This window comes from Hylobates moloch, unplaced genomic scaffold, assembly GCF_009828535.3.
Source record: "Hylobates moloch isolate HMO894 unplaced genomic scaffold, HMol_V3 SCAFFOLD_2, whole genome shotgun sequence".
In the NCBI taxonomy this organism is placed as follows: domain Eukaryota; kingdom Metazoa; phylum Chordata; class Mammalia; order Primates; family Hylobatidae; genus Hylobates; species Hylobates moloch.
This window is the reverse complement of record NW_026652277.1, coordinates 94,856,569-94,879,743: the sequence shown is the minus strand read 5'-3', so window position 1 is coordinate 94,879,743 and position 23,175 is coordinate 94,856,569. Positions and strand designations below refer to the sequence as shown.

The window sequence follows — 23,175 nt, the reverse complement described above, 5'->3', positions numbered from 1 at the left end:
CCCCCTTTATCATTTTTCATTGCGTCTATTTGATTCTTCTCTCTTTTCTTCTTTATTAGTCTTGCTAGCGGTCTATCAATTTTGTTTATCTTTTCAAAAAACCAGCTCCTGGATTCATTAATTTTTGAAGGGTTTTTTGTGTCTCTATTTCCTTCAGTTCTGCTCTGATTTTAGTTATTTCTTGTCTTCTGCTAGCTTTTGAATGTGTTTGCTCTTGGCTTTTCTAGTTCTTTTAATTCTGATGTTAGGGTGTCAATTTTGGATCTTTCCTACTTTCTCTTGTAAGCATTTAGTGCTATAAATTTCCCTCTACACACTGCTTTGAATGTGTCCCGGAGATTCTGATATGTTGTATCTTTGTTCTCATTGGTTTCAAAGAACATCTTTATTTCTGCCTTCATTTCGTTATGTACCCAATAGTCATTCAGGAGCAGGTTGTTCTGTTTCCATGTAGTTGAGCGGTTTTGAATGAGTTTCTTAATCCTGAGTTCTAGTTCAATTGCACTGTGGTCTGAGAGACAGTTTGTTATAATTTCTGTTCTTTTACATTTGCTGAGGAGTGCTTTACTTCCAACTATGTGGTCAATTTTGGAATAGGTGTGGTGTGGTGCTGAAAATGTATATTCTGTTGATCTGGGGTGGAGAGTTCTGTAGATGTCTATTAGGTCTGCTTGGTGCAGAGCTGGGTTCAATTCCTGGGTATCCTTGTTAACTTTCTGCCTCGTTGATCTGTCTAATGTTGACAGTGGGGTGTTAAAATCTCCCATTATTATTGTGTGGGAGTCTAAGTCTCTTTGTAGGTCACTCAGGACTTGCTTTATGAATGTGGGTGCTCTTGTATTGGGTGCATATATATTTAGGATAGTTAGCTCTTCTCTTTGCATTGATCCCTTTACCATTATGTAATGGCCTTCTTTGTCTCTTTTGATCTTTGTTGGTTTAAAGTCTGTTTTATCAGAGACTAGGATTGCAACCCCTGCCTTTTTTTTGTTTTCCATTTGCTTGATAGATCTTCCTCCATCCCTTTATTTTGAGCCTATGTGTGTCTCTGCATGTGAGATGGGTTTCCTGAATACAGCACACTGATGGGTCTTGACTCTTATCCAGTTTGCCAGTCTGTGTCTTTTAATTGGAGCATTTAGTCCATTTACATTTAAAGTTAATATTGTTATGTGTGAATTTGGTCCTGTCATTATGATGTTAGCTGGTTATTTTGCTCATTAGTTGATGCAGTTTCTTCCTAGCCTTGATGATCTTTACATTTTGGCATGTTTTTGTAGTGGCTGGTACCGGTTGTTCCTTTCCATGTTTAGTGCTTCCTTCAGGAGCTCTTGTAGGGCAGGCCTGGTGGTGACAAAATCTCTCAGCATTTGCTTCTCTGTAAAGTATTTTATTTCTCCTTCACTTATGAAGCTTAGTTTGGCTGGATATGAAATTCTGGGTTGAAAATTATTTTCTTTAAGAATGTTGAATATTGGCCCCCATTCTCCTCTGGCTTGTAGAGTTTCTGCCAAGAGATCCGCTGTTAGTCTAATGGGCTTCCCTTTGTGGGTAACCCGACCTTTCTCTCTGACTGCCCTTAACATTTTTTCCTTCATTTCAACTTTGGTGAATCTGACAATTTGTGTCTTGGAGTTGCTCTTCTCAAGGTGTATCTTTGTGGTGTTCTCTGTATTTCCTGAATCTGAATGTTGGCCTGCCTTGCTAGATTGGGGAAGTTCTCCTGGATAATATCCTGCAGAGTGTTTTCCAACTTGGTTCCATTCTCCCCATCACTTTCAGGTACACCAATCAGACGTAGATTTGGTCTTTTCACATAGTCCCATATTTCTTGGAGGCTTTGTTTGTTTCTTTTTATTCTTTTTTCTCTAAACTTCCCTTCTCACTTCATTTCATTCGGTTCATCTTCCATCACGGATCCCCTTTCTTCCAGTTGATCGCATCGGCTCCTGAGGCTTCTGCATTCTTCACGTAGTTCTCAAGCCTTGGCTTTCAGCTCTATCAGCTCCTTTAAGGACTTCTCTGAATTGGTTATTCTAGGTATCCATTCATCTAATTTTTTTCCAAAGTTTTTAACTTCTTTGCCATTGGTTTGAATTTCCTCCTTTAGCTCGGAGTAGTTTGATCATCTGAAGCCTTCTTCTCTCAACTTGTCAAAGTCATTCTCTGTCCAGCTTTGTTCCATTGCTGGTGAGGAGCTGCGTTCCTTTGGAGGAGGAGAGGCGCTCTGCTTTTTAGAGTTTCCAGTTTTTCTGCTCTGTTTTTTTCCCCATCTTTGTGGTTTTATCTACTTTTGGTCTTTGATGATGGTGACGTACAGATGGGTTTTTGGTGTGGATGTCCTTTCTGTTTGTTAGTTTTCCTTCTAACAGACAGGACCCTCAGCTGCAGGTCTGTTGGAGTTTGCTAGAGGTCCACATCAGACCCTGTTTGCCTGGATCAGCAGACATGGCTGCAGAACAGAGGTGGCTGTAGAACAGTGGATACTGGTGATCTGCAAATGCTGCTGCCTGATTGTTCCTCTGGAAGTTTTGTCTCAGAGGAGTACCCGGCCCTGTGAAGTGTCAGTCTGCCCCTACTGGGGGGTGCCTCCCAGTTAGGCTGCTCAGGGGTCAGGGACCCACTTGAGGAGGCAGTCTGCCTGTTCTCAGATCTCCAGCTGCATGTTGGGAGAACCACTACTCTCTTCAAAGCTGTCAGACAGGGACATTTAAGTCTGCAGAGGTTACTGCTGTCTTTTTTTTTGTCTGTGCCCTGACCCCAGAGCTGGAGCCTACAGAAGCAGGCAGGCCTCCTTGAGCTGTGGTGGACTCCACCCAGTTTGAGCTTCCCAGCTGCTTTGTTTAACTAATCAAGCCTGGGCAATGGCAAGCGCCCCTCCCCCAGCCTTGCTGCTGCCTTGCAGTTTGATCTCAGACTGCTGTGCTAGCAGCAATCAGCGAGACTCCATGGGCATAGGACCCTCCAAGCCAGGTGTGGGATATAATCTCCTGGTTTGCCATTTTTTAAGCCCGTTGGAAAAGCGCAGTATTAGGGTGGGAGTGACCCGATTTTCCAGGTGCCATCTGTCACCCCTTTCTTTGAGTAGGAAAGGGAACTCCCTGACCCCTTTTGCTTCCCAAGTGAGGCAATGCCTCTCCATGCTTCAGCTCACGCCCAGTGCACTGCACCCACTGTCCTGCACCCACAGTCTGGCACTCCCTAGTGAGATGATCCCGGTACCTCAGATGAAAATGCAGAAATCACTCGTCTTCTGCGTCGCTCACGCTGGGAGCTGTAGACCGGAGCTGTTCCTATTCAGCCATCTTGGCTCCACACTCCTCCCCTACTCTTATGGGTAGTTTATTAGAACAGATAGCTGGAGGTACAGACAGATAAACCAAGAGAGACAAAGAAACTGAGACAAAGAGAAAGAGACAGAAAGTAGGAGAATATTTGCTTTCCTTTTTTCTCCCTACTTGCTCTCGAGTTAATGCAACAAAACTCCTCACATCTCACACTTTTTTGGTCACCATCTCATTGCACAAATGCTCAGCACATTGCCTAAAAGACGATAACACATTTTATTACTGCAGCTTATTTGGGGGAAGAAAACAAAACAATACCATCTTAGGTCTTGTTTACAACAAATATGTATTGAGCTAAAAAGTATGCTTGTCTTATTGTTTCTTTAATGAGCAATTAAGAAACCAATAAACGAATGCCGAGGTTCTGCTGGTCATAGGAACTAGCAGATGATTTTTAATTTTCAAGTATTCACCAATTAGGTGGGAGTGAGTGAGCCTGTGAGACAGGAGTTACCTGTTCTGCAAGTTCTGTGTAATACAATAAGGCTGGAACATGGCAAGTCATGGAAAAGCAGGGAGCACCTAAATCAGTAGTTCTTAATCGTGACAACATTATAATCACATGAAAGTTCTTAACCCTGAATCAATAAGGAAGTCACGCCAGACCAATTAAACAGGATTGTTACCACACCGTAGTACACATTCAGTAACTGTGAGTTATTATTATTACTAATTATAACATTGATTTTGCATCCATATACATGTATTTCTAACTACATGGTCCTCTCGTGAAATCATGTGGACAACTTAGTACTCAAGACATAGCATTTGACTGCCTTTTAATTCTTGTCACCACACTCCAAAATGTTGTGAGTACTCACGGAATTCAAATAATCATTGCAGAACCCAACAATAACAAGGAAAAGTTAAAGAGTATTGCTTTCTCTAAAATGGGCAGAAGTCTCTTTATTTCATTCAGAACCACCTGTTAGAGTTTTGAGATCTGAGTTCAGCTCCACAGTTACAGAGTTTTTAACATGTGGTCCTGAATAAAATTATGTGTTCACTATGTTTACAGCACATAATAATAGCTCACATTTATTGAAGCTGATGGGAAACAAACAAACTTGGAAGGGAGGTGTTATTTAAATCTTTCTTTTCTAAGCAATCCGTATGTCAGAGTTTACAACATATTTCACAAATTCCTAATGAGTTTTCCATTATGCCTGTAAAACTTCCAATTGTAGTGACTTTATGTATTGTATTATAAGTCTGGAACACGGCTGGTGAACTGCTTCTATAAGAACAAGATAGTAAATACTTTAGACTTTACATGCCATATGGCTTCTGTTGCAACTATTCAACTCTGCTTTGTGGTACAAGAGCACAGCTACAGACAGTAAATAAACAAATGGGCATGGCTGTGTTTCTGCAAAACATCATACAAAAACAAGCAATGGGTTGGATTTAGCCTGCAGGCTGTAGTTTACTGATTCCTAGTCTACGATACACTTTGTTTCTGTTTTTAAGATCACAACACTTTTGGGGTTCTCCAAAGAATGGGCAATGTCTATATTCTTATTTATTTATTTATTTGTTTATTTGTTTATTTATTTTTTTATTTATTTTAGACAGAGTCTCGCTCTGTTGCCCAGGCTGGAGTGCAATGGTGTGATCTTGGGTCACTGCAAACTCTGCCTCCCGGGTTCAAGAGATTATCCTGCCTCAGCCTCCTGAGTAGCTGGGATTACAGGCGCCCACCGCCATGCCTGGCTAATTTTTGTAGTTTCAGTAGAAACGGGGTTTCATCATGTTGGCCGGGCTGGTCTCGAACTCCTGACCTCGTGATCTGCTCGCCTTGGCCTCCCAAAGTACATTTATAACTGTAACATCTGCATAATCTGTGAGTCTACTTTGCTTTTCTTTTTGACTGTCATATCTCCTGGCCACTTTTCATATCCAGTAATATTTTATTGAATGTCAGACATTGCATAAAATAAACATACGGTTTTCAAATCATACTGGCTAATGTATCCCCAAAAGTATCCTTCCTTTCCTTAGCTATTCAAATACAGTGAGGAGTTGATACTTTAATTCAATCAGAAATTGATCTGGGTCAGGGCTGTTTTGCACTTGTAATAAGACTATATCTGCTTAGACTGCCTTTCTCCATGTTTGTAGAGCCTACATGTGCCCATCCTGTCAGCTCTGAGAGACAGAGAGAGATTCAGCTCAGCCGTCAGAAGTTGCTAGTTCCATGTTCTAGCTTTCTGCCCAAGCAACTTCAAATCTGTCAACTGTCTTGAGGGTGAGACCAACTGGGTGCTTAACACTGGACTCTTCCCTCAGTTCCCAAAGCTCTTAAAGGAAAGGGAAAATTGCAATTCTGCATTTAAGAAGTTTTCATCCTATCTCCTCAGCTTTTTACACAGGGCAGAAGCTCAGCAAATGTCTCACGAGAAAAAAAATCTCAGCAGCATTTTTAGGGCCCCTCAAATTTTCACTATATTTTTCCATCTCTGGCCAACCAAATTACATTCATTTATCTTTCTACCCCAGAGGTACTCTGCCTCACCCGTGCTCGACCCTCAATTCTTACCCAGAATTAACAAACTTTTGCAGGAGAAAAATAATGAATTAAATATTTGACTTACCTCAGAAAAGATGTCTACTGTTTGGAAATTTAGTTCATCTCATTCTCACTACTTACATAGCTCTCTGATGTTCTTGAAAGTGTCATTTTTGTAATTTATGTGAGTTTTTCTAGTTGCAGTGACAAAATCATTGGTCTTATATAAGTGAGACATTAACCCAAACCAGTAAATTCAAATTGTATTATAAAAAAGAAAAATAATCTTTAGTCACATATAATTGTGTTCCCTTGGAAATTTTAAGGAAGACTAATATATATATGAAATATCTCTAATAAATATAGTTTTTTTTCTATTTTTAACCCTATAACTTATTACTGATTATATCAATAAAAGCTGAGGAGATTTTTAAGCTTCTCCCAAAGTATGCCTTTAGTGTGGCTTGGAGGATAAATGTTAGAGTCAGTTTTAGGCATTGAAACTTTTTGAAGAGTCTTCATGGCCATACCACCCTGAATGGGCCTGATCTCGTCTGAAACTTTTGAAGTGAAACTTATTTATAGGATAGCATATAATTGTATAGTATATAACATATATATAGTATATCTATAATTGTATAGTATAATTGTAATTAAATATAATTGTATAGAGAAGTATATTTAGACTAATACCAAAGGGGAAAAAATTACAAAAGAAACTATACTGTGTTATTCAATCATTTATGTATCCATTCATCTACCCATTAATTCATTATACAAATAATCATTGACCTTTAACTATGTGCCAAGTAGAGCTCAAGGACCTGGGGAAGCAACTTGAATGTAACACACAATAAATTCAATGTAAATATAAATAGACAAGAGATGAGATTAAAAATAATTGCAAATTTTTATATGTTAAAGGAAATTAGCAGGGTGCCAACATACAGAATAATGTTTGGAAACGACTTCAGATTAAAATAAAATAAAACAAAAAAACAGTGAGGTCTCTCTATTTCTTTTTAGAAATAACATTTAATACTGTGACCTGAAGGATGAGATGAATGCATGAGATGAACATGTAAACGGTAGAGAGAATGACTATGTCAGGAAATGACAGCACAGTCCATGTAGCGAAAATAACATATGGAAATACCTTGAGGTCTTTAAGAAAGCAAAAAGATCTACTGGCCAGAGGTAGTAAGCAAGAAGAGAGTGTCATGACATGAGGCTGGAGAGCTGTGCCTTAAGGCCTTTGCTAGCAGTTTGGATTTAATACTAAGTGCAATGGGAATGCATTGAGAAGAGGGATGGTTTGATTAGATCTAATTAAAGAGGGTCATATGAGGTTTCTATGGAGGATAGACCATAGGGTGGCAGGACTGGAAGCTTTGAAACCTGCTGCAGTAATCCAGAGGAGAGATGATGGTGTCCTTTATTAAGGTTAGTAATCACATTTGGCTGGTTATAATGTCATTTTTCTGAGGCAGAGAAGGCAGGACCACGAGGAATAATTTGGGACAGATGAGGTTTGGGGTTGTCAAAGGTTGTTTCTATTAAATCTGGAGAATGTAATTGGATATGGGAGTCGGAAACTCAGATTCTAATTTCTGGACAGGAAATAATTTTGGAAGTCATCAACACAAAGAACAGGAGATTATGAAGTAAAAAATGGTTGTATATTCATCCCTTTCTAAATTTTGATAATGAATGAGAGCAGAAGAATAGGATAGTAGTTAGGAGGATATATAAGGCCAAAAAAGGGTTTTGTATTATTTTGTTTTGTTTTAAATGAGAAGTATTATAACACTTTTATATGTTAAAATAAATGATCCAGTAAAAATTTAGAAGAGAAACATGAAAAATTAAAGAAAACCCAAGAAGGCAAAAAGAAATGTTAGCCATAGCAAAAGTCAAAAAATTGACTTTGGTAGGAAAAAAGATACTTTCTCCTTTATAACCAGAGGAAAGCAGATGGGAAAGATGAATACAGTGAAAAGAGATTAGTGGGTTTTGTGTGGGAGAGATTATGGGGTTTTCATCTGATGGATTCTTTTTTCTCCATTTAGTATGAGGCAGGATCATTAGCTAAGAGTGAGGATTTAGGAGGAAAGGTGTGTCTTTCCAAGAGAGATGAAAAGGTATAAAACAGTAATTTCCAGAAGGTTGAAAATAAGCCTATTAGAGAACTATAATAGGATTAGCAGGCTTCATTGTGTACAACCTGAAGTCTGAAATACAGAATTTAGAGTATAGCTGTCAGTTTAGTTATGATTTTCCTCCAACAAAGTTGAGCTACTTGTATGCAGGTGCAAGGAAGGTATTTGTTAAAGCCTTGCTATTCAGAATGTTTTCTGAGGACCAGAGGATCTGCAGCACCTGAGAGCTTGTTAGAAATGTAGCATCTTAGACTCTGCCCCAGACCTACTTTATCAGAATCAGCAACTTTGAAAAGTGCTCTTTGTGATTCACTGCACATTAAAGTTTGAGAAGCACTGTGGTAGATTTTATCCAGCATTGATATTTTGATGAATGAATCCATCGGCATTAGAGGCAAAGAAGTAAGATGACTATTAATTAGTTAGCATCATACCATCACAAAACATATTATATTAGATGATATCTGATTTTCCTCTTCTGGGCATATGGGAGGATTGTACTTCTTCACCCCCTTGATGTTAGGTACCTGTGTGGCTAGTTCTGGTCAATTAGTTGTGCATGGAGGTGACCATTGCCATGTCAGGCCTGAGAGTGTCATTCATTGCCATTGCAAGGTCTTTTATCCTCCATCATCTCAAGACCTCGAAGACTATAATAAACAGAGCCTCCTTGATGATGTGGGTTGCATATGCAGTGTGATAAATATTCCTTTGTGGCTTTCAGGTACTGAGATTTGGAAGTAGTTAGCACAGCATAATCTATCCTATTCTGACTGGTGTACAATCTCTAGAACCAGAAGAGTTAAGTAATGGAAACAGAATTGAGAAATCTACAGAGAAACATCATGTTACTTAGCGCTCTGCTTCTGTTTGGGGAGGTTTCTAAAAGCTTGGGTGCCAGTCTGTGGCCACTATACTGTTTTGAGCTCACAGAGCATGCTCTAGTTCCATCTGCTGGCTCAAAATATTTATGAGAACATCTAGATTTGTTTGATGTTTAGAAAAGAAGTCTCACCTACATATGTCCTTTGCTCAGGATTTCAGTTTTGTCAAATTCTAGCCAAAAACTCTGAAATTGAAGATATTCCTTGTTTATATTGGATAGGCAAATTTACTATGCTCTCATTCTTATTTTGGAAATTTCAGGTTTTACAGGAAAATATGCACAGTTTATACCTGACTCAATTTTCTCCATGGCTCAGTTTATTCCCATAACAATAATTTTCAGTTCTCAAATTCATGCTGTCCAATCTCTCATTTCAGATATTCCTCAGACAAGAAACTGGGATATCTGAAGCACTTTTGGCCAAATGCCATTCAACCCACAATTCTGAGGTCTATGTGATACATATATGATTTATGCAGTGAAATTCTGGACCAAATCTGCACTGTCATATTGTCTCCAGACAATGATTTTATTCTCAGAATTGATGTTTCCACTTTAGGGCAATTCTGAGATGAAAACAAACTCTTCATATCAAACGTAGGGAAAATTAAGAAATATTCATTTACCAGAACTAAGGGTGTATCTTCTTTTTCACATAGAATAATCTCTATATTTCCTGGAGACTTCAGGTAGATTTGTAAATAATCAAATACCATTGTCCAATGAGTGACTTTGGTCTTAGGGAATGACAGATTTTGAACTAAATTAAAAGATGTATATTTAGATTGTTGCTTTATGAAAAAAGCTCTATGTATAATTATCTTTTAATTAAAGCCACTTAGAACTGTGAAAGCCTTTAATATACCTTGCAGATGGACTGTAGGAGTTGATGCTGAAAATAATATATAAATATATGATGTTTAAAATGTATCATTTGCACAGAGCAACTATGACAAACCTTTTTTTAATATTCACACAATAGCGGCAACTGTGGCTGGCAGTGGGAGGCTTGAAATGAAAAGAATAAGGTTATTTCAGAAACACACCTACTCTTTAAACCATGACCCTGTCCACATCTCTCTATAAAAAGAACAAGGAGGCTTAATCCAGAACTCTGAAGAGCAACTATTTTTAGACTCATTTTTCCCCCTTTCACTGTTGATCTTCTCAATAGTAGTAAATATGAATGACACAGAAACTTTTCAGACTTGTCCTTTGGAGCAATGATGCTCACAGTGTTGCAATGTGAGCAAGCATAATCGCTGATAATTATAATTTTAAAAGGAAATATGAAAATTATAAAAAACCTTTCTGAATTATTTCCATGATTAAATTACGATAATCAAAACACGCTACCCAAAGGAAATGGAGTCCTTAAGGTAACCTTGGGTTTTATTCAACTTCCACTTGAGTAAAACTACCTACAAAATCTTCTATAGGTATTGGTAAATGGCTTTAGAAATGCTTACACATTATATTCCAAAATAACAACTACTCCTCAAATAATTTTCAATACCTCAAGAGTCCGGTGAGTTGCTTCATGTCTTTTGTTTCTTCATATGAAAAAGATTGAATTTCTCCTTAACACAAACGTGGTTGATAATGATTTTTAAATATTCTGAACAGATTAAACATACGAACACATTTAAATATTGTCAAAATAAGCATTTTGACAATTTCTAATGAAAGCACCATATAAAACCTGAGTGAAGCATGTATTATTAGCTAAGCACATGAACTAAGGCTCAGACTGCCTGGGCTCAAATCTCCATAGTCACTACTTAGGAGCTATGCAATCCTGGAGAATGCAGTTAACCTTACTAAGTCTCCACTCCTTCATCTGTAAATGTGAACCATTATGGCACCTCCAAGGATTGTTTTAAAGCTCAAGTGAGGTACCCCTTATAAAACATGTAGTCTCATGCTTACCATATGATCAGAATGATATATGATTATTGTTATTATTTTCCAAAGGTAGCAAGTATATAACTGTAGATGTCTAAAATTTCTGAATTCATTTGCCTACTTATATTAATTGGATATAGTTTACAAGGCAATTCTGTCAGGAAATGTAAAAGTTCTCCAATTTTTACATATTTCTTTGTTTTGAATAATTATAGACTACTGCTTTTACCTTGCCAACATTTGTGGATTATAGTTGCTGAAAGTAAAATAAAATCCTCCTGTAGTTTTAGTTCAATTTAGCAAGCCCTTTGAACAGGTACTTTTGTGTGTCACGTAGTGTTTTAGAGATTATAGGGGAAACAAAGATGAAGAAGAAACTACAGGCTCTTTAGGAGTTTATGGTCTAGTGGAATGGATAAGATAACAACACAAACACTATAGTAATATAAGAAACAGCAAGATTACTTCTGTGAGCCTGAAAATAGAGATCATATCATGATTGCAGTTATCCAAAAAGAATTTATGGAGGAGAAAAGAGAGAGAGAACAATTTAAGGAGAGGATTTTGGGAGAGCATTTAAAGTAATAGAATAGCCTGAGTCGGAGCAAAGACAGAATCCATGATTATTGCAGGGAGAAGTGGTGAGAAATTTAGACAGATTGTTACTAGGTCACCTGTAGTAGTGGGGTGAACCCACTACATAATAAAGCAGTGGGGTGAACCAAGCTGACCATTACAGATTATAATGACTTCTGCATAAACTATAGGAAATATATATTTTCAAATATTGACTTATAGCTTCTCTCAAAAGAAAGACCTAGGAATCCTTAGGTATTGGAAATTAATGCAGGGGGATATCAAAGCCAGAACTATAGGAAAAAGCTACTGGAGTGTCAGATCATACATAAGCCTTGGGTGCTAGAAGCTGAGGTCCTAAAGCCTTCGTGAGGATGATAACAACACCTCTCACACAAGCAGTGATGCCCTTCCAAGCCTCCAGCAATGACCCAGCACTGTATTGCTGCTCTAGCCTCATGAAGTAGAAAAACCCTATGCATTCTCAGGCCTGCAATGTGTCTAAGAAATTTGTAGTTCATACAGAGTTTCTTGGAGAAGAGGAAATAAATTGCCTTTCAGAAATGGAAACTCCTAGTCTGAACCAAGAACAGATGGAATTAACATGAAAATTTGCATAAATTGATTCAGGACCAGTAAACTGCCTGAATGCTCCACACCCAGAGAAATGCACTCAAAAGCATCCCTAACAACTGTTTCACAAACCAGGCACTTGGGGGCTCCCAAAAGATAAATATATCCCACTGAATATAAGTTTACCATAATTATAAATATCATGAAGCAAAACATTATGAGGAAGAATCAGCAAAGGCAGGAATCAGGAGACTCAACAAAACAAGAAATTTAAAGAATAGAAAATATTTTTTAAACTATAATATATTGTTTAAAATCATTAAGATGTGAAAGAACAGAAATCACAGTTAAATAATTAAATAATATGAAAAACTTTAAACAGAACTTCATTGAAATTAATGAATAGAATAAATAGCCAATTAGATTCAGTCGAAGAAAGAATTAACCTTCTGGAAGTTAAGTACTGAAGACCTATACCAGAATCCATCTCGTGTCTGTAGGAAAAGGATGGAGATGAGAAACACTATATAGCTAGTATTTAGAGAAATTGGATCCTGAATTTGGGAGAAGAGGAAACAGTCATTGAATATCCACTTTTAACCTCTATTTTTATATTAACACATCATAATAACAATGTGATTATTTTCTCCTTTTTACAGATAAATCAAATAATCCTAGGAGAGAGTTAAATAATTTTTCCAATGGTTCTTTGTAATAAGTAGTAGAACCACAATTTAAATCTAGGTTTTATTGTTACATTATTACAACTGCTACTTAAACATGGCATACTAGCAAGATTTCCAGAAAATGTACTTTGTAGGTAACTGGAAATTTTAATTTACAACTTAAAAAGTTGTTGGGCTCAAGCCAAATTTTGTACCTCTGATATTGATTTTGAAGAGAACCAGGGAGAAGACAGTAGTTAAAAGGAAGTAGCAATAAGAGAAGTTGATATTTAAATAAGATATATGATATCAGGCCATTTTTTTTGAGAGAGAAATATTGAAGAAGGATTGGATGGGATTCAAAACCTTAGAAATAACCATAGAATTAAACCATAGAGACAACAACAAAGGAAGAGGAGTAGAATGCAAATAAAGGACAGTTTGAAACAAGGAAGAGGTAAGATGAGCAAACCCATTTATTCTCAACTTCATAATCCAGAAAGAAAAAAGGGAAAACAATCTAGCAGATAAACTTGGACATGTCATTCTAGGAAATAGGTAGTGAAAGGGTAGACATAAGGCAAAAAAAGAGAACTCTTCACAGTTTGCATGTGTTGTGGATAGAAGATCAAGAACTGGGAAATTGTCTTTCAACTAAATATGTTCTGGACAGAAACGTATGTTATTCAAACATTCTTTATACCCTGTATAAAGGCAATGAATAGTCTCACCAGTGTGTAAAATTACAAGGTATTTGTCCTGAGTGCTTTTCACCGACAATGTCAGGAAGGATGCTAATCAGTGCCAATTGTTAGAGCTGGTGTTGTCATCTGGGCACCTGTTTGCTAAGAGCTGGACTGACAACAACTCATTCTACATAAGCCTTCTAAGCAGCTGTCAGATGGCAATGACGTTAATTTACTACTGACTTGGGCCAGATTTGATGCTGACCCAGACGTGACAGACTGGCTTTCCTATTAGTTGAGCCATCCAGTGCCTTCTGTAACTATTTTTTTTGCAAACAGAAAGCATGTCTAAATGTTTTATTTCTCAAGATTCAGTTCTATGTTGTGATGTTTTTGTTTGAGGAGAAGCATACATTAGATCTGTACAAGTTAAATCCCTCACAGGCACAGGTATGGGTTGCCAAAATAATAGAGGAAGGGCTGATTTGAGGCAGTCAGACATTAATTATTTACCGTGGCAACCATTGCTACATTCCATTCCTAATGGAGAACAATTTAATCTTCTGCAGCTTTGAGTATCACAGCTGTGATTTGCATTGCCAGCACAAAACTGAGGACTGAATTTCATTACTTTTTTTAGGTTAGACTCTATTACCTTCATTTCTCTTCAAAACTTTCCTCACTCTTCATACATATCCTGAGACATGCCTGTACCTAATGTTATTGAGGAAGAGCAAAAGAACAAGTGCAGCTAGAGGGCCAGACATTTTTCAGCTCAGAAGCAGCACTACCTCTTTAAGTCAGGTAGCGTGCTTGTCTCATGCTATTTGTTACCAGTGTTTCCTGTGGACTATGTTCATGAGTGAGTTACATCTTTCCAGTCTGCCTAACTTAATCCTATGACCTAACAACCTAAGCATAGATGGAAGTTGATTCAATAACCCATTCATTCCTTTAACTCATTCATTCAGTATATTGAATAAGCTTCTAGATAATGGGAATAAAATAATAAACAAAACCTCCTCCTTCAGAAGGCTTATATTAATATTTTAATGGCACAGGCAGAAAAATGAATAAACCAAGAAATAGAAGGCACAGTGGCAGGTAAGGTTGAGTACAATGAAGTCTGATGAGATGACTGAGAATGACACGGATTCCATTTTAGGTAGGAAGTCAGGTAAGACCTTTCTGAGAAGGCGACAAAAAGCATATGAATGCTTGTGGAAAGACTATTCAAGGCCCCTGCCATCCCCCCGCTCCCACAATAAAAAAAAAAAAGCAAGACAAAGGCCCTGAGATATGCATTTTCCTAATGTTATTGAGGAAGAGCAAAAAGACAAGTGCCACTAGAGCACAGCAAATGGCGGGGAAGGGGGAAGAAGTCCGCAGAAACTAGAGCATGTAGGGCACACAGACCATGGGAAAGCAAGATGCTTTCCTGTATGCTCTAGCTTCTGCTAATTATCTTAGGCTTGTGTGGGTTGAATTGTGTTAAGAAAATGACTTTTAAAACATTTTTAATATATAGATCTATTTTTCAAATATCAGAGGAGACATGGTAAGCTGAGTCTCCAATGAACTCAATTACATAAATAATAAGCTGCAAAGTTGAAACACAAACCTAAGCACACCTGGCTCTAAAGCCCATTGCTTTATATTGCACCACAAAGGTGTACTTAGGGCATAACAACTGAATTCACTGCAACAAAATTTTGCTATGCTGTTTGCTAAGACTGTGAATAAGGCAGGGAGCCTACCCTCAAGTTTCAGAAAGACTATTGGAACAGAAAAATATTTAAGCAGATAATCACCATTCTCTGTGATAAAAGTCATGTCTGTATAAAAGATAACAAAAGAAGGCTTTGATTAACCCTGTTTAGTTATTTAGAAGAACAAGAACTAAATATGAGTGGTTTTTAAACAAGAGACCATGGAAGAAAAGAGGGTAGAATATCTATTTCGAAAATCTGAAGTCATGAAACACATGACCTGAACAGAAAATTGCAAATAATTACCAGTAGTTTAGAAGCAGGACTGGAGTTCAGCCTGGTGGTACAGCCTGGTACAAAGGAGAAACCAGCTGGCTTCTACTTTGAGGGTTCGTGTCCTTCTTATTGGACAGTGCTGTGTCTCTTTCATGAATAAATACGTAAATATCACTCCATTACCAGACAATTAGCATTGACACTATAGAGATAGACAAGAGCCACACTACTGATGCCATGTCAATCATTTGGGTTTTAGTCCATGGTTGATGGCATCTACCAAAAAGAGATGAAAGGGAATGAAAGAAGAAAATAGGGAGAAGTAAAGTACCTAAATACGTTATGACTTTTAGCATAACACAATGGAAATAAAGTATGTCTCTGAAGATTTTATTTTACCAAAATTGTTTTCACATCTTTACAGAAAAAGTAAAATATATGAGATTTCAACACTTTTTGAAATATGATACTTAGAAAATTTATACTTTTTGATTAGTTCAGATTGATTGCCATACTTTAAAAGATTTGTTAGCACAGTTCTTGATGGGAAATTGATAATTACAATGAATGTACTTTAACCTTCCTATTTCAGTATTTCTCTGGCCTGTTAATTATTGATTATTTCATGTTTTTCTAGTTAATTTTATAACAAATTTAGCAAAGAAAAGGTACAGATTAAACTTTTGTAAACAAGTAAAAGTATAATGGATTCCTGCTATTTCTTTACCTTCTCTTACCTTACTATTCTTTCGCATTTTAAGATGTTTTTCCTCCCTTGAACTGTACAACAAGCAAATATAAGAATCGGCAGCACATTTCTCTGGCCATCAAACTAATTTAAGTTTTGCATTTTAATAGTTCATTTTGTTGCTGAAGACCCAGCAGAGAGTTTTTAATTGTTTTTGCTGTTTAAAAAAAACAATAAAGCTAAAGCCATCTGGTTTTCAATCATGTCATAGTAGATCTCCAAAGTTTAAAGATATTTTAAGTAAAATTGTGCTGCTAATAACTTTCTTTGCTGCTCTATAAAGATGTGTTCATTTTAAGAGGTAGGGCAAAAGTTAATAAGCTCAGCTTGTTAGTAAAAATGGCTATTTTTGAAGTGTTTATAATCTCCCATCTCTGATCACAACTTACTAAACAGTCCCCCATGTTTACCCCATGCTAAAGTATTTTTGATTTTTACTCCAATTAAGAACCTAAATTAATACACATTTTCCCAAATGTGTTGAATTGTGTGTTCTATCTAGAAATGGCAAGTTTGTCAAGCCTGCCGAAAAGTATACACTCGTTAATTCTTGCATGCTGGATGTTTATCCATCTGAGTATGGGATACACACAATTTACAGTTTTCAAATCCTCCCAAGCATTGCAAGGCTATTTTAAGTTGACTGAGCAATTTTAAATCAAGTTGTTTGATGAAGTTATTCAGATAAATGGTAATGAAGATTCTGATGTTTGCTCTGTTCTTTTGACCATCACAGGTTAAAGAGCACCTTGCTAAGGGGCAGCGAATGCTGGCAGGTGATGGAATGTCCCAGGTGACCAAGACACTGTTGGATTTAACTCAGAGAAAAAATTTCTATGCAGGCGATCTTCTGATGTCTGTGGAGATCCTGAGAAATGTGACAGACACATTTAAAAGGGCAAGTTACATCCCTGCATCTGATGGTGTCCAGGTAAGGGAGACAAGTTCATGAAGGAAAAGGCTAGTGGAGATGCAATCAATTTTTGGTCCCACGAAGCCAGTGCAGCCATCTTGGAGGTGGACTGGAGGGAGAGAATGCTCATCCAAGCTATGCTATCCAGTGCAGCTCTGGAAATGACCTCAATTCCCTTAGTCATTCTCCACCTCAGTGTCCTTGCCCATAAAATGCATATATTACACCTCAAGGAGATACTGAATGAAAACATGTATGAAGTGCTTTGAGCCCCCAGATAAAAGACACTATAGCAAATTCAAGGTGATATCATTCCCACATTTAATATACCATCTTGCCATAGGAGACTATTAAAAGTGCATTAAGCATAGTGAAAACACATTAACTATAACATGCAAAAAAACATAGTTTAAAGTTTGTTTAGTGTTTTGCTATTAGTGGGGGGAAAAACATATTTAATTTTATCAAACTATTCCCTGAAAATATGAGGCAAATAGAAAATTGTTCTAGCTAAGAAAATAGGAAATGCAATAACTTCTCACAGCATCTTTTTCTTGTCTTAGAAGACTTTTAGAACAACATCATTTATTTCCATAATAAAGTTTAAGTACTCACCCAATGTCAGTATTGCCTTTGCCATTAAAACAAAGCTTACTGAATGGCAAACAAAGCATATTTAATGCAACTACAGTTTGCATTTCAGATTAACTCTTTTTATGCTGTAGATTAAAAGGTACTTCTACAAAGACTGCTGAGTTGATTTCTGCATTTTCAGCATAATGTTCTTACTGTAACTCTGCATAAAGTTCATTAAAATAAAGATTTGACAAAACTCCCAGATTAGGTATTGTGTTCCCTCAGCCTACTCTAAATTTGTAAGTTTATTGGTATTTCCCTTGGAAAATACAGGATTTTTTTGGTTTGTTTTGTTTTGTTTTAATTCGCTATTGAGGGAAAGAGGAGGAGAAGGCTTTTTAAAATCATGGAGTCTTTCATAAATAATACTGACACCCTAATTTGTATAGAGGTACATATATTTCTAAAATCATATGCATATACTGCTGAAAGAAACTGCTATGAGAATTATTGGTGCTGAATTCTATATTATACCACCACTGTCCGTATTTAAAATTATAATTGTAAAAATACATTGCCTGGCGTGGATGGAAGATTATTATCTTTTGAACATTTCAAAGATGTTTTTCTCTTACAAAGATGAAACAGGTTTTTTTCCTAAGTTTTAAATGTTAATAAAGTAACCAAGTACTTTTCCCTGTAGTTCTGAAATGCTTCTATTAATATTTACATTAAAAATAGCATTTAAAGTCCTTGACACAAAATATAAGTTGTGATTTCAAAAAAAAATCTCATAAACTCTGTTCACAGTTGAAACATTAGGCAAAGTACTCCATGAAATAATCTCTAACTCTTAAAAGTGTAGGGCTTCAAAATTCTTATGTGTGGAAGTTCAAGAAATTAATGTGACCAGTTTATATTTAGAACATATTTTGACTGAGCTACTTATTTCTGTGCATAAATTCAATGAAAAATTCCATTAACCAGTTGCTTAGTCATGGACATTAGCTGGTTTGACTTAAATAGAGCAATTTGGCTAATTATCTTGTTTCATTTTAGTCTAGTCAGAAATAGGTTTCTCTCTTTCCATCCTACTTCGTCAAAGGAAGTATACACAAAGTCCTAAGCACATTGGTGTCCTCGTCATTGCCTCATAAATGGCAGCTGCATTTTCCTATGTCATTAACTTTACTGGTGTCTTTTGGGGCATCTGGAATGCCCTTCTTATCTGAAATTCCTTCCTCTTCCATCTCTGCCTGTCATGATTCTAGCTCAACTCTGATGAGTCTTTCTGAACTCCGGATGACCAACCCCAGCCTCTGTCTGAAAATGATTTTTCTCTTCTCTGAAATTTCAAAGAATTTTAATCTCTTGTATTCTACTTCCCACAATTTTATACAAAGAATTTGCAAATATTTACTGTCTTCTTTACTTGATTATAAACTCTGGTTTATAATCTTCATCAATACTCTTTGAACCTCACATTACTTTAGTTTTTGCCATGTCCAAGGGCTCTGGGCATTTCTAATTGGCTAGCAACTCAGGATTAATGTGGCATAAACTAATCTTAATTCCAAGTTTTCTTGCATTTCTCCACTTTTTAAAAGTAGAATTAGTAGTCCCTAGGCTAGAATTGAAATGCCATCTTGACTTTTTCCTTTTCTCTTTTTTCTTGGATCTGCCTACTTAATGCCTCTTTCGTCCATTCTTTCCTCTCTCTTCCCACTACTGTCATCCAGGTCAGCCTCTAATTACCTCAGCCTACATGGTTTCTGTGGCCTCTTCCCTTTGATCCTCCCTCACCTGTTTACCTACATCCCTAGTGATGTTATATACTGTGGTACTATAATTTATCATAGAACAGCTCTGATTATGTCACTGTCTACTCAAAAACATTTGGTAGAGCTTCAAGGCTCCCCGAATGACAACTTGAAGTCATTATACTGTCTCCTAGTACACTCCACATATGCAGGTTACCTACCTTTCCAGCCTTTTGTGTGGATTGCTCTTTCTCCTCACAGACCAGCCACTTGAGGTAAATGAACCACTTCCTGATTCCTGAAAGCATTGTATGTTCTTGGCTCCGGGTGTTTGCTTCCTCTATGTTTTCAGACCGGCTTGGTCTATCTCAATCTGCTGTTGAAGTTCTCAGGTCTTATGGGCCTGTGAATTCCAAGAGCATTTCCCCTTCTGCATCGCATCATACCTTGTATTATTAGCACTAATTAGCAAATCTTTGAAAAAAAAGACATGTTTCTGATCCATCTTTGGACCCTAGCCAAGTGCCAGCCCACCTCCTGCAAATAAGATTTCACATAGAATCTTGTCTATAGAAGATGTTCAACAAATGTTTGTTGAATGTATTAATAACAAAAATAGTGGTAATAATCACAGAGATACCCGTGAACTTTTTTCATCCTTTTTCCACTAGAAAATGATGAGCAAAGGTAAAAGAGAAATTAAGTAAAATTAAAGGGAATATATTCTTTTAAATGTAGTTATGTGCAAGGTATTTTATTAAAAATGGCTGGTAATGTTTTACTCAATTAAAAACTTGACTTGATATTTTGATGAAAGAGACATAGAATTGTCTACTATATACTAACTACTATAGATAGAATAGCTTATATTAGCAAGATCATAAGAAAAGATTAGATATCTGGTTAGTAAATTATTGGAATGTACTCCAATAAACATACACAAGCACATACAAATATGTGCATATGCATATATTTTTTTCTATTGAAAATCAAATGAATTAAACCGTGAAGACCTTGAAAACTTTTGAAGGCCTTTAATATGGCTGTGATGATATTATGAATTAAGCCAGGCGCAGTGGCTTACGTCTGTAATCGCAGCACTTTGGGAGGTCGAGGCAGGCTGATCCCTTGAGGTCAGAAGTTTGAGACCAGCCTGGACAACATGGTGAAACCCTGTCGCTACTAAAAATACAAAAAAAAAAAAAAAAAGCTGTGCATGATAGTGCATGCCTTTAATTCTAGCTACTTGGGAGCCTGAGGTGGGAGGATCTCTTGAACCTGGGAAGCGGAGGTCTCAGTGAGCCGAGATCACACCGCCGCACTCCAGCCTGGGTGGCAGAGTGACACTCTGTCTTAAATAAATAAATAAATAAATAAGTTAATAAATAAATAAATAAAAATTATGAATTAGGGTCATAAGAATTGGCCTGATTCCTCCCAACACATGAGGTCATTTGGTTAAAATGACTCCTGTTTTTAATTATCATTATTATTTCTAAAAGGTAACTTATTTTTTGGCCTATGGAGGAAACTCGTTCATGAAAAATTTAATTCAGCAAGGTTTCTAAATACCACTAAGACACTTTGTTCTTGTATTTGTATATAACATTTATTTTTTATATTATCTTTCTCTGTTCAGTAATAGTGATTCAGAATGTGAGAGATTTGTGTAAGTATTTTAACTAACAAATCCATAGAATTGTATGAACCCTTAAAATTTCAAATTATATAAGTTATTATTGTTGTCATCACCTAAATCAATTCACAACAAATCTATTTTTTAATGTTAGTACAGTTTTCTTCTTTCATTGCTTTAACATGTAGCTTGACAATTTCATAAATCAGAATACTGTATTCACCTTAAGAAATTAATAAAATTGTGAAGTTAATCTTTCCCCAGATTATTCACCTTACTGAGGGACAGCATTAAAATCACATGAGCCAGTGCAGTTTAAGTTCTTGGAGTTAATGTCCTCCTTTACTAAGAGCAATAATTTGCTGCCATTGACAATGGAGAAAAGAAGAAGCAACATCTATAACCCCTACATTTTTCTTAAACAAAAAAGTGTATAGCTTTTCCTTATTCCATCCTGATTAGCCAGTGAAGATAATTAGAACTTATCAAAGTAAAGGAGTATCACTTCTATTTATTAAAAAAAAAAATGCATGGCTGAATCCCAAAAGTATCACGTTACTAAATCAACACCCATGGGCACAATTACTTCGGTAAGGAACATGGGTTAACTACCAGCAAAGCTGTTTCCCTTCATTCATTACTCTGTCTGCATGTAGCCACTTGACTCTTTGGCAACTGTTGCATATTATGATTAAGTCCATGTCAAAGCCTATATATGATACCCATTGTTTATTTTTGATGCCAAAACCGAAATAGATCAGTAAAAAGAGAAGAAACAAAGCAAATAATTTATGACATTATCACTATTTTCAACTAGTCACTCACTAGATCTCTAAGAGGAGAAGTGAATGCAACATATGCAGCTGTACCCTGAAAAGGTGGTGCAGAGGCTTTGTCTGGCCAACTGTCGGGTCATCAGGTGAAGCTCCCTCTAAGATCCTGTTCTTTCCTGAAAGTACCCATCTTTGGATACGAGTATAAAACTATGTTTTATCCTGGTTTAGACAATATTACCTATAATATACACCTTCTTTTGTGCCCTGTATGTAAAAAAAGCTGCTGTGTATATACCTGTGACAATACTAAGCTGTCTTTCATTTTAAGTCCCAACCTTGATTTATGAGATGTTAAAATTGTAAAAACCTCAAACAGTAAAAATGTGCTTATTGTTTTGGAATGATAAACCACAGTAATAATTTTATTTTGGAAAACTAGAGAACGTATTTCAAAAACTTTTCCCTTCAAGCATATTCTTTTCCAAACCTCTGGACTGTCATAACTCCAAGACTATTCATTAAAGCTATGTGGTATAGCTTTCCCTTTTCTTTCTTTTTTTTTTTTTTTTTTTTTTTGAGACGGAGTCTCACTCTGTCGCCCAGGCCGGAGTGCAGTGGCGAGATCTCTGCTCACTGCAAGCTCCGCCTCCCAGGTCCACGCCATTCTCCTGCCTTAGCCTCCCAAGTAGCTGGGGCTACAGGCGCCCGCCACCGCACCCCGTTAATTTTTTTGTATTTTTAGTAGACACGGGGTTTCACCGTGTTAGCCAGGATGGTCTCGATCTCCTGACCTCGTGATCCGCCCGCCTCAGCCTCCCAAAGTCCTGGGATTACAGGCCTGAGCCACCGCGCCCAGCCAGATTTCCCTTTTCTCATCTGACGTATGTTTCTTTAAGATCCAGCTTAAAGATAGTTTTTGTTGTTGTTGTTCTCAAAAGTCTTCTCACCAAATCCCAGGCAGATTAGATTTTTTTCTACTTCTGTGGGCTTTTGAAATCTTGTAAACATCCGTACTATAGCACTTTCACACACAACATCACAATTATTGTTGCTAGATCTGCCTTCAGCAATATTTTTTAAGCTCGTTGAGAGATTATTTTGTCCCTAGGGCTTAATCTGGTACTTGAAGCATGTAGTCACTCAAATATTTGTTGATACAATTAATGAATAACTAAGGGTAATATAATAATGTTTGAGGAACTTACATTGTTTCACAAAATATTAGAAAACTGCTCTGAATATCTAATTCAGAGGAAAAAAAAAAAAACTTGTTCATTTACTTTTTTTTGACCACTGAAATAATTCATTCTGAATCTTATTCTATCAATAGAGGATTGAGTTTGCACTGCTTGCTCCAGAAACTTTAAGACGTAATAAAATTTAATCAGACAATATTTAAAATCAAATCTCAGCCTGTCCAACTATCTTGGTATCTTAAGGCACGTTACTTAATCTTTATCTACCTTATTTCTTAG

The 23,175-nt window shown here is 36.7% G+C and overlaps 1 protein-coding gene across 2 annotated transcripts in view; it reads left to right on the top strand.

The window, feature by feature from the left end:
* ADGRB3 (adhesion G protein-coupled receptor B3) overlaps window positions 1-23,175 on the top strand; it is a 756,020-nt gene that overhangs the window by 346,228 nt on the left and 386,617 nt on the right. For both annotated transcript variants that reach the window (XM_032154235.2, XM_032154255.2), the window contains one exon: window positions 16,776-16,970. In XM_032154235.2, coding sequence (XP_032010126.1) covers window positions 16,776-16,970 — 195 coding nt within the window. The remainder of the gene's footprint in view (window positions 1-16,775; window positions 16,971-23,175) is intronic.